Source organism: Desmodus rotundus, chromosome 3, assembly GCF_022682495.2.
Source record: "Desmodus rotundus isolate HL8 chromosome 3, HLdesRot8A.1, whole genome shotgun sequence".
Classification (NCBI taxonomy): domain Eukaryota; kingdom Metazoa; phylum Chordata; class Mammalia; order Chiroptera; family Phyllostomidae; genus Desmodus; species Desmodus rotundus.
The window spans coordinates 5,399,802-5,417,410 of NC_071389.1; the positions used below are offsets into that span (position 1 = coordinate 5,399,802).

General features: G+C 41.8%; 2 protein-coding genes across 2 annotated transcripts in view; one reads left to right on the forward strand and one right to left on the reverse strand.

Moving 5' to 3' along the window:
- Positions 1-11,522, reverse strand: LZIC (leucine zipper and CTNNBIP1 domain containing). The gene is made up of 8 exons (XM_071220836.1): positions 11,453-11,522; positions 10,692-10,849; positions 8,122-8,230; positions 6,938-7,073; positions 6,516-6,614; positions 5,142-5,237; positions 4,631-4,712; positions 1-4,148 (listed from the first exon to the last, which is right to left on the reverse strand). The coding sequence occupies exons 3-8, from the start codon at positions 8,220-8,222 to the stop codon at positions 4,090-4,092; spliced, it is 573 nt and encodes a 190-aa protein (XP_071076937.1). The 5' UTR covers positions 8,223-8,230; positions 10,692-10,849; positions 11,453-11,522; the 3' UTR covers positions 1-4,089.
- The window catches only part of NMNAT1 (nicotinamide nucleotide adenylyltransferase 1), a 22,754-nt gene continuing 16,607 nt past the window's right edge, over positions 11,463-17,609 (forward strand). The window contains exon 1 of the mRNA XM_024554206.3: positions 11,463-11,621. The gene's annotated coding sequence lies outside the window, so the exon portion shown is untranslated. The remainder of the gene's footprint in view (positions 11,622-17,609) is intronic.

The following is a 17,609-nucleotide window of genomic DNA, read 5'->3' on the forward strand; positions in this document are numbered from 1 at the left end:
TTATTATTATTATTTTTTAATGAAGTAGTAGAAGCACCACATTTTCCAAGGTCATGATCAAATCAGAGTTAAGGCAATCAGTTATAATCTAATCCAGGCCAAATATTTGCTTTTGCCTAAATGACCTATCTCTTAGATTATCACTGAGGATAACTTTCAGTTTTCAAGTTGGCTTGGTTTGTGAGTATTGGAGAAACAACAGCAGGCCTAAGTGAACCAAGTTTACACACAAGCCAAAAAACATTAATTTCCTCTTAGAGAAAAGAACACCCCCATGTAATATGACAATTGAGCAGTAACAACAAAAAAATGTACCCCACCTACTAAGAAATTTTAGTATAAACAGACATAATTAAGATAATTTAAGCTCTTAATCCATGTATTGGAATTATGACTATGACACAAAATCAGAGGTTCTTGTTGGAAGGCCTCAAAAATTCACGGTCACAGTTGCCAGAGTTGGGGGCAGAGGACCTGTGGCTGTTGCATAATCCTGCAAAGAACCCTTACCAGCCCTACCTTCCTTTTTTCTAACTCAAAATTGCGGCTCTCCTTGACCTCCTTTATAGAAAATAATTTTTTACTAGTTGTTTTTAATTGTCGTCCTCTGTCTGAGGCTGTAGGGAATGTGGTTGTCTCAGAAGATACGCATTAGGAAGCTTCCAACTGACAGCCGCAAACCTCTCCACACTCCTGGTCCTCTGCCTGCAGCGGCAGGGACTCTCCATCGTGAACTCCTGAGAACATTGCTGACCCCTTGTGTCCGAGGCCCTTTCTGCACTGGAGTCTTTCCACTTGGCTGTGAGGGTGGACAGGGAGAAGGGTTTCAAAAAGAGTGAGTTAGGATGCCAAAAGGCCATATTCTAGGGGAATATCTAGCAGGGCCATATTTTTAACCTGTGTTTTTGTGACTCAATGAAAATATTCAATGCTAGTTAACCCAGTTTCTAAATCTTTTAATTCCAGGGCCAGAGAGACTGGAAGCAATTACAGCTTGTCCAAGGGGTCAGTGGGAATGCTGATAGCTTTAATTTACATATTAATGCTGGAGAACATTTTTAGAGGCAAAGAAGCATTCTTTGGTCTTAATAACAAATAGAATAAGGAAAAAATGGACAGGAAAGTGGCTCAAAAGCTCTAAGCAAAATGGCCTGGATTTATTTTTTTCTGTAATAATTTCACACTATCCATTATTCACTGCAATAAGATACCACTGGCCACAGTGGATCTGCAGTCTTTTCTTTTGCGCAAGATGGCCATTCTTTGGCTGAGTGTCTTCAATAAAAAGCCCAACAATCAAAGTTAACAATCCATCTGTCTGCACTCCAACTCCTTCCTGGGAACAACTCATTCTATTTCTTGGTTTCTTCCTCTACCACCCACCTAGATTACTTATCTTACCACTCACAGGATAAAACAAAACACTGAAAAAGGAATTGTTTTAAATTATTAGCTTTCATTAAACAGCCCAGTTGGACACTTGTTCATTGGAATTTACTTTTGCTTCAACTCCAAGTCTTGGGGGAAAAATGCAAGAATTCTTTTCATTAAAATATTAGCTTGACCCAAGGATGTAAAAAGTTAGCTGCCTCAGCGTTAGTTATTGCAGTCTGAGATCTCCCAGGAGGTCTAAAAAACTAGAAGATTAAATATAGCAAAATATGAACAGGAAACATAGTTTGCAGGTCATTTAATAACTATAGCTGTATAGAATTTTCATATCATTTTTCTGAATTAAATACCAAATTTATGAAACAACATATATCATATGGCCCTTGAAAGAACTTTTAAATGGTGGATTAACTCCATTGCAAAATTTCTTTCTGTCCTAAGGAAGAGAGGGGAGTGCAGAGTAATCCTATGCGGGGTCCTATTATCCCCACTGAACAGAAGAGAAAAATGAGGCTCAAACAGATGAAGTAACCTATCAAAGGTCACGTTGCCACGATTGGCAGCGTCTTGCCAGGCACTGCAAACTTGACCTCTTTTAAAGGAAGATTAATTTAAATTGAGTAGTAGTCACTACTTACTAAATGAATACGTTAATGTGGTTAATGACAATATACTTCACTGATGTTGGTCTTATAGAAAGTTTAAGGGAAACCAAAATTAAGGACTCCAGATTCATCTAGGCCCCTTTTGAATCCAAAATATTCCTACTTTTCCTCATCCTACTCCTGGAGGGGAAGGGGAAAGCTTGCTATGGCTTAAAACAGTAACAACAACACAGCAATTCCACTCCTAGGTACATATCCTAAAGAACTGAAAACAGGTATTTAACCAAATACTTACACACAAGTGTTTATGGCAGCATTATACACAACAGCCAAAAAGTGGGAAAAACCCAAATGGTCGTCAAGGGATAAATGGAAAAACACAACATGGTATCCATGCAAGGGGGTATTTTCACCCATAAAAGGAAAGGAGCGCTGATGCGCGCTCCGATATGTTAACCGGGAGAACACTATGCCACGTGGAGGGCAGACGTGAAAGGCCACACACTGCGCGGTTCTATTTGCATGAAATGTCCGGCCTCGGCAAACCCGTAGAGAGAGGGTGCACCGGCGGTGGCTGCAGGGCCGGAAGGGAACGGAGCGACTGCACCACAGGGTGCGACCTCGCCCTGGGTCGAGGCAGAGGCTGTGGGACCAGACACTGGCGATGCCTGCACAACACCGGGGACGCGCTGCATGCCACTGAATGGCACACTTTAAAGTGGTTCATTGGACGTTGTGTGGATTTCACCTCGGTTACAGCAAAAATGCAGAATGATGACTGGCCACAAAGCCCTAGATAAGAGCAGGTAATTTGCTTTTTCTTGGTTTGTCACAATTTCAATGAGTTTTTGACTACCATAAACCAATATATAAAAAAAAATTGCCCATTAGAATTTCCAAATAAGGCATTAATATAGCTGAGTTCCCCAATTTGTAGTTGAGAGAGCACCTAGTTGAGTTTACAGTATACATGAAGTTTTAAAAATGTCTTTAGTTTGTATAAAGTGAAAAGAAAAAGAATACTGAGAAACACATGAAAGAGTATAAAGTAGCCAGCGCCTAAGGAAAGAAGCTAACATATATGCATATGGGGAAATCTGTATATTTGAGCTTACAGAGAGATGTAAACACTCAGGAGAGAAACGTGCTTTCCCTCAGAACTTATTTTGTGTTCCTCCACAAAACCAACTAGTAAACAGTAATTCGCCACACAACGGGTTTCAGCAAAGAGGTCACACACAGGGAGGGCCGCTAGCTGCCACTTGCAATTGCTTCCCTGGTGAAACAACACAGGAGGTTAAGTTACTTCTGGAGACTCTCAACAGGGCTCCCATTGTTCCAAGCCCAAACTCAGATACAATAGGCCCCATTCATCAGGAGTGCTTACAGGCTGGGGAATGGTCCCTCAGTGACAACTTTCTGTTGGGACGTTGAAGTTTTTATAAACATGGACTTGCACAAATATGTGTTAATTATTTTTAAAGAACAGCATAGAATAAAAAAATGAAATTCAATGGACACTAAACCGAGAATTTGAACACCCAAGTCCTATTCCCAACTCTCTGATGTGACTTTAAGCAAGTCACTTGCTCTTTCTGAGCCTCAGTTTCCTGGTTTGTAAAATGAAAATGATTCCTAAGATCACTTAGGACTCTAAAATTCTATGAACACATATGAGATCTGTTAATGTTACTACATTATTCACTCCAACAAATGGGGATAAATTATGAGCAGAAAAGAATCATTAGTTTACATCTTTTCATGTGCTATCAGCACCTAAAAACAAGGAGCCTTAATAAAAAGTCAGAGAAACTATTTCTTGTTCTCTGTCTTAGACAGACAGATCACGATGAAGGAGGTCTAGTGGTCCCTCCATCCCAAGTCCAGGATCACTCAAGGAGGTAGCCCTGCACAAAGCACAATGGTGAAGGGCAGAGACAGAAGCCACAGGTATGTTTTCATGTCACCTTTTCTTAGGTTACTAATGAACTTCAAGAATCTCTTGATTTCTTTACAATGACTCAAAATCCCCAGAAGAAAAAAAGCCATTTACAACAAGAATGTGATCACTGTCCCAAGCTTCCACACCATGTCATTTTTTTGTTTTTTCAACCTCAAAACTTGCCAAAGCAAGAACTTTGTCTCCGGAGCCTAAGGAGAAAGACACATAAATGAAAAGGTCATTTCAAATGCATTCACAGTTCCAGGTAAAGAGGCAAAAACCTATCACATACATGTTGAAACAGACAATGAAACACTTCTATTACTAGCGCATTACCCCTGAGCTCTCCCGCTGCCATCCCAATTTCCTTCCCCCACACAAACAACTCAGTTACAGAGGGCCGTTTATTGGTTACAAGTGCTTACTCTAGCTTCAGATATGAAATAGATTATGTAAAAATTTAGTTTATATTTACATTTAGAGGACAAATATTTTTAAAACATTAGGCCATATTAACTTAATTTTTAATTACAAACTATTGAGAAATAAACTCAATAAAAGAGATTCATAAAGAATAGAATTCTGGTTTTACCTCTAAACTCAAGAAAAGGCTCTCATGTTATCTTAGCCACGCTATCTGTCCATCGGGCAGTTGTTCACGTCCCAGTTTCAGAAACACGAGGGTACTCACCGAGGTCTGTAGAGACTCTCTCGAACTGGCTGAGGATAGCACCAGCATTTGCTGACAGGAAGGCCTCGTCATCTGCAGTCAGCTGAACAAAACAAAACAGAGTGCAGTGGAGCGCGTTCCAGTCTTCAGGAGCGGTTCTAGGAACCACCGTCAGGGATGTCTCAGGACCACAAACTAGAGCACAGATCAAGAAGTTCTGCCCCAAATATCTACACTTTTTTCCTTTTCTTTCTTTTTAAAAAAAGATTTTATTTATATTTAAAGAGATGGGAAGGAAGAGAGAAAAGAGAAGGAGAGAAACATTGATGTACGAGAGAAACATCGATTGGTTGCCTCTCACACGTCCCCAGCTGAGGACCTGGCCTGCAACCCGGGCAGGTATCCTGACTGGGAATCAAACCGGTGACCTTTTGGTTCTCAGGCTGGCACTCAATCCACCGAGCCACACCACCCATGGCTACACTTTTTCTTTATGCCTAGCACTATATTAAATTAAATTAAATGCGGGTACCTTCTCTCCAAGTTTCCTGAGAGCTGTTAGTATCTCCACTTTCTGTTGAGTGTACAGGTCTCTTTCCAGCTTTCCTACCATGAGATCTCTATCCATCTAACGTAGATGAACACAAAGCATATGGTATTTTAGTTAAAAAACATTCTATACATGAAATCCAGCTTTTCAGATCTACTTCTTTAAAAAGAAAAAGATCCTCAAGCTGATTAATATTATAAGGAACTATAGAAACAATTCAAGGCAAACATGATAAAAATGCTATTACAAAGTTCTAATAAATCTTAATCATAACCATTGTCTTCATTATAAGCTCTACTCAGAGTTCAGGAATCAGGAACTGGTAAGCCAATAGCTTCCTTGAGAGAGAAGCCGTCCTCTAAGAACTCATTTCAGCAAACTCAAGTGTGGTCTACCAGCTTGAATAGGCAACTGGTATCAGATCTCCTGGAACTGGGTTAAATATTACCTTTACCAGCAGAAGCACTGATAGTATACATTGTGCACTGATACTATTCTGTGTGCTTTACGTACATTACATATTACATGTAATATGTGCTCTACACATATTACTTCGTTTAATCCTCATAACCACCATAAGAGGTAGACACAATCATTATCACCTTTTTACAGGTGGGGAAATTGGGGCGCAAGAGTTTGATCAAAATAACGTCTCCAAGATCACACCTCTCCACATGGAGCAGGAAGACAAATCCAGCCCGTCTGACCTGAGTCCGTGCTCTTCACCACCACCCTGCAGACTTACCAGTGGTTGCAAGTAACTATCAATGCTGTGATTAACGTCAAGTCTACAGAGACTTCTTCAAGTGTCAGGTTCACAAAGACACCTGAAAGTCTTAGGTGAGAAAGGCCACACATGCATAAAGCGATGCTGCTAATGAATTCTGGATGGGATTTCAACTCCGGGCTTCAGAAGTAAGTGATAAAATCTCACAGGTGGAGTTTGGTGGAAGTGGTCATTGGCAATTTAAACTACCATTTACTGTTTAACCCTCTATATTCATTACCAACAAAAATTGCTCAAAGGACTAATTCTGACCAATTATTGGAGCAGTTTTAGGGTCACAGGAAATTGAGTGAAAGGGACTGATATTTCCCACGCACAGCTCGCCCCCTCTCGAGTATAGCCCCTCATTACGGCCCCCCCCCCCACCAGTGGGGCACGCCTGATGCAGTTGCTGAGCCTACGCGACACATCCCAATCACCGAGAGTCTGCAGCTGACATGAGGGCTTCCTCGTGGTGGTGTTCATTCTCAACTGACCAATTTTTGAACTCCAGAATAACAGAATGAGCAAATTCTTGGGCTAAGAAAAGAAATATACAAAGCAATTGGATCAATTTAAAGAAAATTTACCTCTGCTAACCTTGTCCGAAGCTGACCTGGTTGTTTTTTTGCAAACAATCTGATGACCTCGGGGGTTTTGAAGGCCTGGCTGATAGCTGCCTGGATAGCCTGGGAATACAAGAAGGTGAAAACTAACCAAAATATTCAGATGAATTGGATATTGCAGTAACTGACTGTTGGGTCTTCTTTGTCTATCAAATACTGTTGCAATTTTAGTTTCCTTTGCTGTGCATGTCACTGCAGTCAAACACATAGCTAAATAAAGATCTGGAAGCGTATGCTGTTTTACTGACAAACAGACACTCATCTAAAAGTTAAACCCAAAAAAGGGTGTATTTTCCATCTTACAAATACTTACCAATAATACCAATAACAACAATAGTAACAACAACAACCTAACTGTGTCACCGGTGTAAGTAAATTATGCTCACCAGTTGCATTCCGCTTAGTTCATCTACCAAAGTCATATTTCCAGACATAATTTTCTTCAGTGAATCATTAAATTCGCTTAGTTGCTCCAGAGTTTCCTTTTTGGTTTCTTCATATTCATCTGTATCAAGTTCCTCTCTGAAGCACAATGAACATGACATAGAAAAACACAGGCTTCCAAGTGCAAACAGCAGTGCTAGTAGTTGTACACTAAGACTTCAAATGTTACATATATTTACAAAAAATATCTTGGGGGAAAAAAAGCTGAAAGGAAACATCAAAATACTAATGATAGATGCATTCAGATATTAAAAATGTGGGCATTTTTTCTGCGATATGGTTACTTTGATAATTAAACATTTTTCTTTCATCAAAATGAGGCATACTTAAACCACATAACAACTTCCTTTTAAGCAGTCTCTAAGCCAATGGTATATTCTTGGGCAAGATACTAAATACAGCCACGCCTCAGTTTCTTCATCTATAAACTGAAGATAATGACAGGACCCTCCTTACAGGGTTGCTAGGAGCATTAAACGAAACATGGAAAGTGGTTGGCATAGAATGGGTACTAGATAAATAGCTGTTATTACCATTATCGTTAAAAGTAGGTAAAATTTTGTTCACCTTGAAATACAGCAGCAATGTAGTTCTTGCCATCTGAGTCAGAGGCTATTTTTATTCACCAGTCAAAGCACGTATTAAACATTTACTACAAATAACAGCCACCATTTATCGAGCACCTGCTCTGGGCCAAGTGTTTTGTTGGCACCTTCACTTGTAATATTTACTAAGGACGAACAGTCTGTGTCCTTTAAGTTAAGGCTGAAAACACACCAGAAGTTCAAGTTGTACCTTCTCAGCTTGATGCCAAGCAGGGCAATTTTTAAATACTGAGGACAAGGTAGGTGCTATGATTTCCGCTTTACATATAAGGAAATGGAAACTTAAGGGGGTTAAGTGTTTTGTCCAAGTCCACACTCACTTTGTAATTAAATGAAAGACTTTCACATCCCAGCCTGACAGCCCCAAAGCCTGCACGGGGTTTGTTTCCCCAACAGACAAAGCGCTGTGAGGAACACTCCAGGGGAAACCTACACCACAGGTGGGTCTGCAGCCCGGGAGTTTGTAATCTAGCTGCAGAAGAGTCATCTGACAGCACAGCAGCATACAATTAGACTGTTACCTGCATTCCTCCAGATCTTGTAATTGCTGCATCAGTCTATCCAACTGTTCTTCTAAATTCTGCTTTAATTTGCTTGTCTCTGTCTTTCCTCTGGAAGCCATTTTAATCTCTAAGTAGAACAATAAACCCGCATACAGTATACACTTGGTTATTCGAAATGATTCAACATACCGGGCGAAGTTAACATAGGCTCTTTCTGAGCGACAGGTGTGGGAAAGAGAGCTGTGCAAAGAAAATCTCAATTTACATAAAAGTTTAAACTCATGTAGAAATAACTCCCCACAAAACCGCCTGGCAGTCTTCTTAATTGACTTGATGAATTAATTAGAAGTGTCACTACTGGTTTATCTTAAACAAATTGGATCGATGAAAGTACAGATCTATAAAGAAATAGATCAGTGTGAATACAGGCTCATTATAATATTCTTCTTCATTCTTAGTATGTTCCAGGACTTAGAACACTCCTGGCATTGTCTTGCTGGTCTTCTGCGCACTCACTAATGCCCTGTGAGTATACACAACTTTTGGTACGGATTTCTTCTTTGGAAATGTACTCGGTTTTCTACTGGATTATATTTCCCTCACTGATTTATATAACATGGATATGAAGACTCTGTAATTATGTTGCAAATATTGTCTCATCTCCTGACTTTAAATTCTACTTAGGGTGTTTTTGTCACGATAAGTTATTTTTAATGGTCAAATCTATCTTCTCTTTAAGTCTTCTTGGTCTGTGCCCATGAAAGCATGCCACAACCACCTCAAAGTTTAAAGATAAATGTTCTGTATTCTAAAACTCTTACAGAGTTTTGAACATTTAGCTCTTTAAGCCACTTTTTTTTGTTAATGCTGTGAAGTGAGGGTCTTTTATTTTCTTTCCAGTGGATAGTAAACTGCCCCAACACTGTTTACTCACCAGTACTCATTTATGCCACCTTCAGTGTGCTCGGTGGTAAGACTCAAGTCTGTTTCACAGGTAATACTCTGACCCTAAGGCATTACCTTGCTATTTTAATTATTATTGCTTTAGAGCTGCTATATACTGATAACCGTTAAAAAGTTACTTTTATTGCTGTGGGTTTTCCCCCCAATAATTCTTGACTATTCGTGTGCATTTTCTCTTCTAGCTGAATTTAAGAGTCAATTTGTCAAGTTTCCTTAAAAATTCAATTGCAATCTTGACAGGGATTACATCAAACTTAGAGACTAAATTAGAGGAAACCTGTACCCTTGAAATTTGATTCTTCCTATCAAGCAATATCTCTCCATTCATCTAGGCTTTCTTTCATGATTTTTAAAAACAAAATATTATTTTTTCACAAAGGCCTTAAAACTGGCTATTCTTAGATTTTGTATATTTTGTTAATATTGGGAATAGGGTTTTTGTTATTACAATTTCTGATTATTGCTGGTAGAGAAAAGCTTCTGATTTTGGTGTTGATATTATATGTATTTACCTTAACATTTAAGTTTTTCTATTTATAAAAATTGAACTTACACTCCTTTCGGGAAACACAGTTTGGTTAGTATTAGGTATAACCATTCATCAAAACCTTTAAAATTGCCCTGACCAGTGTGGCTCAGTTGGTTGTGTGTCATCTCGCAAAGTGAAAGGTCACCGGTTCGATTCCCAGTCAAGGCACATGCCTGGGTTATAGGCCCGGCTTAAATCATTTATAACCATTAATAACATATAAATACATTATGAATGAGTATAGCCAGAAGTGTTAATTTATTATAGCTATTCTTCCTGTATAATTTCTCCCAGAAATACACATTTAAATTTTATTTTAAATCTGTTGAATTTTCCAGTAAAATTCAAGGCAAACCCAAGGTAAAACTCAAAGTGTTTTTCAGGATTAATTTCCTACAGTCTAACCACACTGGACTCCTTATTGCAGAACTTGCCACGCCCTTTCATCCTTCTCTGGTGAGCCTTCCTTCTTTTCCACCTATCAAGCCTAGCTCTTTCATTCTCCAGGGTCTAGCTCAAGTTTCACGTTCTCCATACTGTCTTCCTTGGCCTCCCCGCCCAATCCCTAGATTGTGAGTTATTTGAGAGCAAGGATTCTGCTTTTGCTTTCTCTCTATACACCAGCATTTAGCACAACGTCGGACAGATATAAATTACTGGGTAAATAACTGGTAAATTAATAATAATAATTAACTGCTTCTTCCACCATGTTCCACATTTTATTCTCTACTTATCACTTATTTCTTACTTGAATTATATGAGTTCATTATAGCACCTTTTTTTCCCTCTCCAGACTGTAAACGCTCTGACAGCGGAAAATGAGTCTGATTCCGCTTAGCCTCCATATTCGATAACCAGATGAAGTGTGTGAAGACACAACACGTTTTAAGGAGGTAAAGCTACTCTAAATAAATTTCGGGGAAAGATGGAGGCACATAAAAAGCCTTAACCTGGCGCGACATTGAGATTTATCCCAAAAGATGAGCTCGCTGGCTCCACCTAGTACTCAATAAAGGCGGTGCATCTTTTTACCGAAATGGCAGAAACGGTTCTCGAAAACTGTAATCTGGAGTGGAAACGACTCATTCATGCTCACCTGTCTCTTATTGCTCTGAACGCTGCACAGTGCTGACAGGTCTCAAACTGCATAAGCCTCTAATTCTTGAAGTTCCAGTGTCATGAGTGTCATGAGAAAAGCAAAATTGTTCATCAGGACCACAAAGGACCTAAAGTTCAAACCACCTTGGTTTGGAGCTGGATGGGAAAAGAAAAACCATGCACAAGGAGTTTTTCTTTACTATGTACAAGCTTGGCCTAAAGCTGTCCAGATAACTTCCACTCGAGCAGCCCGCGACTGAAACACACCCCTCTCTTTCTAGGAAGGCACCATGGGGGCAGGGAGTGGGGATGGAGGGGGCAGATTTTCTGAGATTTTTTTTCCAGCGAGGGCGAGGGTGTTACCGAGGAAAACCCCGCACCCGGACACGCCTTGGAGGGAAGCTGTCAAATCCAGACGAGCACAGAAAAGGTAAGGGCAGAGAGCACGCCTTCTCCCGATTCCCCGCAGGAAGTGAGCAGCGCTCGGACCCCAACCATCCGGCTGCTGTCAGGGAGCAGCTCCGGCCGCGGCCTCAAATCCTATCTCCACCGGGCAACTTGAAGCTCCCGCACCCGTGTCCCGCGGCGGCCGGCCTCCACTAGGCCCCGGTTGCCACCAGAGGTCGCCGTGGACCCGCCGCCCCCGAAACTTCTCCGGCCCTCTCCACTTAGAACCCGAACAGCCTACTCAGGATTCGGGGCTCCCTCTCAGCCGCAGCCCACTGATCCCCAAAGATCCGAGGCAGGGGCCCCGCCTACCTGAGGGTCCCGGGCAGGCGGACGCGCGCAGAAAGAGCGCTTCCGTCGGACGTACGCACTTCCGGCCGCCTGGAACCAATGGGGGCGTGGCCGCGGGTGCTCCCCTCGCCGGCGTCCGGGCTGCGGATCGTCTGTCGGACGACTCGGGCCGATTTGCCCTGAGGACGCGGTAAGCCCCAACCCTCAGCCCCTGAGAAGCCGCTGTGTGGTAGAGTCAGCCCAGAGTCCCTTTTTGTCGCGAGCGCGGGGGACTCCAAGAGAGTGGGGTCTTGGAGGGTCAAATACAACGGTTGCCGAGGCAAGCTCATATTCAAGTTTGGGGCGAGGAGTCTCGCTTGTCCCTTGGTTATTTGCATCTCTGTGGAACCAAAAACCTCGGAAAATGTGCCTGCGGCCTTCGAAACTGGTGGATTCACCCTGAAAGTAATAATAATAATAAAGTTCCTCTACAAGAGGCTTCTTGGAAGGGGGAGGTGGGGCGGGAAGTCCTCCATTCTTAACTTCTCTTTTCTCCGAATTCTCCAAATCTGTAAAATACCAGACCCGCCTTCCTGGAAGCAACTTGACACTCCCGCCCCTTGAGAAGGAGACTGCTAGCTGTTGGGCAGTACTTTAAAAATTACTCAGAAATTAGATGGAATCCGTTTTCCTGGTGTTCCCAGGACATCTCCCTGAAGAGTCGGTAGGGTTTCCTGCAAAATTGTTTGCGGTGTTGGCTTTAAAGGTGATTCTTTTTCCGGCGCTCAGAACAAACTTCCAGCTGAAATTCCCATAGAATTCTACCAGAATGAATCACTTCTGTCAGTTCGGATGGTAGAATTCCTTACGTATTACCATAAATTGGTTTTCAGAGTTACGATTTGAATGTGAAACCACTGTTCTAGGCCAACTGAGAAAAGACTGTTGATGGGGATGGAAACTACAACTTAGGGAATCGAGTCACTAATATCATAGTAACTATGCGAGGTGCTAGGTGGTTACTGGACTTGCTGGGGGAATCATTTCATAAGTCATTTAAAGGTCTAAGCACTATGCTGTACACCTGAAACTAAAACCGAATGTCAACTGTAATTGGGAAAAAATGTGGATTTAGGGAAAAAAAGTGTTGATCCACAGGTTGGAATAGTTTAATATACTACCTTGCAAAAACGCTTCAAATTCACAGGCTATCTTTTGTAAAGGTAAGTGGTGGTTATGTCACTGTAATTACCTCTAATTTCTGGTGACTCTGTGGAAGTGTCCACGTTCTGAGTGCTATGGAACTTTCAGTGACAGACAGGGTCAGTGCCAAACAAAACAACACTGAAAAATCCATTTTCTTCTTTCATTGGTTGAACTTGCTGAGTAAACATTTGCTCGCGCTGTACTTCCCCTGGTTTCGACGGAGATGATACAAGGCTCTAGACAGGCGTTTGTGCTGGTTTTGGTGGGTGCCACCGGGAAGCCGTGGCGAAACTCCTCCCGTCCGTGCCTTGTATTTGCTGCTGTTCTTTCTCAGTCACTAAATCTGATCCAGCAGTGCTGTGCTGGGAGTGTTCTTCAACCTTTGGGCTCCCGTTTGGAGTTCACGGACAATAAAAACGTATTCCTAGTGCATGAGTAAGGGAAATTGGTTTGGATTCCCGATCGCAAACAAAAATAGAATCCAAGCCCCGGGAGCGGGGGAGACGTATTAGGTAGGCAGTCACGGAGGGAGCACGGGGTAAGTGACTTCAGAACTGGGAGTCGTGCTGGGCAACGGGATTCGGGCCTGCCGCAGAGAGACTGCAGCTGGGTTGCAGACCGCTGTGAGGGAGTGAGGGTCGCAGTAAAGGGAGTCGTATTCTTCTTCCTGGTGGAGGGGCTGGCCTTCAATTTAAAAAAAAAACAAAACAACACGCAACACCTGGGAAGCCCAGTAAGAGGAGGTATGCCTGTAAACACTACTTGGCAGGTGGAGGAGTTTAAAGTGCTTCACCTTGGACTTGGGAAGGGAGTAACTAGAGTGCAAGTTACTCCAACTAGGTGGGGAAAATGCTGGGGCAGACGACACTTGAGTGACTAACAAGAGGTACCCTGAGCCAAAGGCTCTCTGCACACGCAGACCTCAGTTTGTAGCATTGTGACTGTTGTGTAACGGTTAAGAGGGTGAACTTTTAATTGGAGTCAAGGCTGTTGAAGAGCTGTGAGATCTTGAGCAAGTTAATCACCCTCTTTCAGCGTCAGTTTCCTCCGTCCTCTGTTAAAAGGGATGGTAGTAGTACTGTGGATGAAAAAGGGGCCCCGCACGGAACCTGACAAGCTCAGGGGAGGCCAGCATAGCAGGCCCTGCGCACTCTGACACTGAAAGTAACACAGGACGGCCTGAACATAAGATTCCTAACTAAAAGCAGATCCTGGTGGGCAGTCACATCCTTGACAAAGGTCAATCTTTACCTCCAGTGAGCCCCGTCTGCTGTCTTTGTTGCATCTAAGATAACGTACCTTTGAAATGTCAGGGTCATCTCCTTTTCCAGACCCAAGACCCTAGAACCCCTCATTGTCCATCTCCATGTGCTGTAAATGTTCATTGTTAACTGCCCTGTGCCCACTAGTATAAAAGAAGTATGTGTCTCTCTGTTTTACTCTTTATCCAACCTCAGAAATTTCCCTGCTTTGCTTTTCCCTGCCTTCCTGATCTACTACCAGTGAATTTCATGTAACCACACCCCCTTGTGTCTACTGCTTGGATTCTGATGTATAAAATAAGCTACAAAACTGCCGTCCTCCAGAGCATTTTTTCAGTCTGTTGAGATTTTGCTTCTTGGCAATTGTCCTCAGTTTGGCTTAAATAAACTCATTAAAGTTCTCTGCAATTTGGGTGTTTTTTACATTGACTGTACCCACTTCGTTGGAGTCTTCTAAGGATTACATGAATGTTTAGCATACCGCTCTGTGTACAGGAAGAGCTCAATGAATGTTATCACCATCATCACCGTCATCACCATCATCCTCATAATCAGATAAGCACGATTGTTGTATATGCATTTATAAGGAACAGGCCCATCCAAAGAGAATGTGTGAATGTATTGCCATTCAGGGAGAAGCCCGTGAGATGAAATGAGAAAGCTGCGAGCAGGAACCCTGCAGCTTTCTGCCCCTCTGCTGTTGGTTTCCCAGCCCCAGGCAACCGCTGACCTGCCCTCTGTCACTGTGGATTAAATTTTCTGTTCTAGAATTACATACAACTGGAGTCATACAGTGTGTACTTTTTTGTATCTTGCTCCTTTCACTCAAAAAAAAAAAAAAAAATCCCCAAACAGAATCTTCCATGTTATTTGTATCAGTAGTTTGTTCCTTTTTATAGCTGGATAGTATTTCATTGTATGGCTATACCAACTTTGCTTATTTGTTCATTCATTCATCTCCTGATTAACATTTGAGTTGTTTCCAATTTTTGGCTATTATGTATCAGGCCAAACCATGCAGTTCCTTGTGTGGATATATGTTTCATTTTCCCCATTATTGTTATGCTATCCTCTGAATTTGTACCCCAAATCCTTCTCTATGGCTTCCTTAAGGACCTTCCTCCATCTTCACTTTCTTGCAGCTTCTGTTGCTTCCTACTGGTACTTTCCCTTCAACCTACCAACTATTCTAATTCTATTCAAAAAAAAAATCAAATCAAATCAAACAAACAACTGTTTCTTAACCATGACACCCCATTGAAGATAGTGTTCAGTATCTCCAGGTTTTTCTGCCAGGCTCTTGTCTCTCAATCCCTGTCTGCCCACCAGTTGCTTCTGCTTGATGTCCTGTGCGCTCCTCCAACTCAACACCTGTAAAATGGTAGTCTGCTTCTTCATGCCTTCCCTTCGTACCCCCAGCCTGTGCTTCCCCCAATACACTCTCTGTTGCCTAGTAGCACAGCATCTCACCAGTCACTTGAGTCAGAAATGTGCCCCCACCCTCCCTGCCTCCATTCAGTCACCTGATCCACTTGTAAACCCCTGTACCATCCGTCCTGTTAACTACCCTTCGTTGTCTCTCATCTGGACTGGTGGAGTGCTCCAAAGCTTAGTAAACTTTACGATGCACACAAATCACCTGGGGATCTTGTTAAGATGCAGATTTTGACTCAGTAGGTCAAGGGTAGGGGCTGTGATTCTGCATTTGTAACCAGTTCCCAGGTGATACTCATACTGCTGGTCCATTGGATCTTTGCTTTCTCTTTCTCTCTCTCGGTAACGTCATCCAGTCTCGTGACTTTCAATACCGTCTATATCAGAGGACCTCAACTCTCTGGTAAATCTCTAGTCTGGACCTCTTCCCTGAACTTGGCTCCGTTCTCCATTTGTCCACTTAACATCACCATTAGGGTACTTTATAGACATCCCAGATCTAACTACTTTATAAATAGAAGTACTGATCTTCCTAAACTACTCCGTGGCCACTTTGTCTTCTCAGAGATAACTCTGTTCTTTTAGTTGCTTAAGCCAGGAAAATTGGGAGTCATCCTTGACGCCTCCTTCTCTCATGGCTTGTGTTCATATATCAGCAAATCACATTGGCTCTACCATTATAAGGTATCTGGAATCTAATGATTTCTCACCACTTCTGCTACGGCCCCGGTCCAAGTCAGCATCGACTCTGACCTGGATGATTGGAGTAGCTTCCTGTCTGGTCTCCTTGTCTCACCCTAATTCCCCCTATATTCTGTTCTCAGAGAAATTTTCAAAGATATGTCAGGTCCTGTCACTCCTCTGCTCAAAACCCGGCCCTGGCTCCCCATTGCCTCTCTGACTGCATCTGCCACTGCCCCTTCCCTCTGTTATCGCTGCCTCGGCCACGCTGAGCTCTCTCTCCTGGGACATGACAGCCGTGCTTCTGTCTCAGGGTTTTTGCATCGTTCCCTTTCCTTCAGACATCTGCCTGGCTCACTCCCTCGCTTCCTTCCACTCTTTGCTCGAATTGTCAGGCCTTTCCTCACCGCCCCATCTAGAACTCCGGCACTCCTAATCTTGCTCTACTTTGTTTTCCTGAGAGCCCGTTATATAGGATTGTCTGTCTTCCAGCACTGGAATGGAAGCTCCACATGAGTAGAGAATTTTGATAGCTTTGCTCACTGCCTTATTCCCAGCGCCCAGCACAGTCGTTGCTCAAGAAATTCCTGCTGAATCATGATGAATAAGTAAGAATTATTTCCTAAGTGCACTGGTTCATTAATCCCGGTTTAAACCCTCTAATACATCCCCATTCATTACTGAATAAAAGCCAAACTCCTCATATTGCATCTGAGGCTGGGGATGCCCTAAAAACTATCTTCCAGTCATTTCATGTTAACTTTAAAAAAAGAATTCTAATAAAGTAGGAAAAGAAAAAGTGTGAAATTTTTTCATCTTTCCCCAATGAAATGTTTTAACTATGACATGTATCCAAATAGAAATTCCATTATTATATGTCTATATTTTTATGTAAATAGAATGGTATATTGTATACAGCCAAGTTTTCTGGTTAAGCATTTAGAAATTCAATATTCAATTCAATTCAATTAGTAATTAGAAGTTTTTCACTTCTAGGGTTTAAGCAACTGTGAAAAAAGTAGTGTTGGAGTTTAATTTTAAATTTCAGTTTTTAAAAATTTTAAATAGAAGGCAGTAGATGTCAACCATCAAGTATTATTTTTCTTATAGTAAATTTAATAAGTTTAATTTTTGATGCTTTTATTTTTTGTTAAAGATTTTATTTATTTATTTATTTATTTAGTTAGTTAGTTAGTTTTAGAGAGAGGGGAAAGGAGGGAGAAATAGAGGGAAAGAAACATTGACGTGTGAGAGAAACATTGATTGGTTGCCTCCTGAACATGCCCTGGCCGGGGATCGAACCTGCAACCTAGGTATGTGCCCTGACTGGGAATGGAACCCACAACCTTTTGGTGCATGGGACAACGCTCCAACCAACTGAGCCACCCAGCAAGATCTAAAATTCCCCGCTGTGTTTTTAAACAAGCAATAAATTGACCTTGTTTAAATACACAATGTGAATCACTGTTCTTTTGAAACTAAACCTTTGTTATGAAGATTAATATTTTCCTTCTTCCTTTTAAATAGTTATTTCTATAGCACTCATCCAGCTGATGCTACTAACATCATTGTAACAGAGGAGGTTCAGAAAGTCAAAGTAATGATTTGAAAGAATT

Excerpts from the sequence above, each read along its gene's own strand:
- LZIC (XM_071220836.1), bottom strand. The coding sequence starts at position 8,222 with ATGGCTTCCAGAGGAAAGACAGAGACAAGCAAATTAAAGCAGAATTTA. Across the intron at positions 7,074-8,121 it reads CAAGATCTGGAGGAATGCAG|AGAGGAACTTGATACAGATG; the intron begins GTAACAGTCTAA and ends ATTGTGCTTCAG. Across the intron at positions 4,149-4,630 it reads GAGAGTCTCTACAGACCTCG|GCTCCGGAGACAAAGTTCTT; the intron begins GTGAGTACCCTC and ends CTTTCTCCTTAG.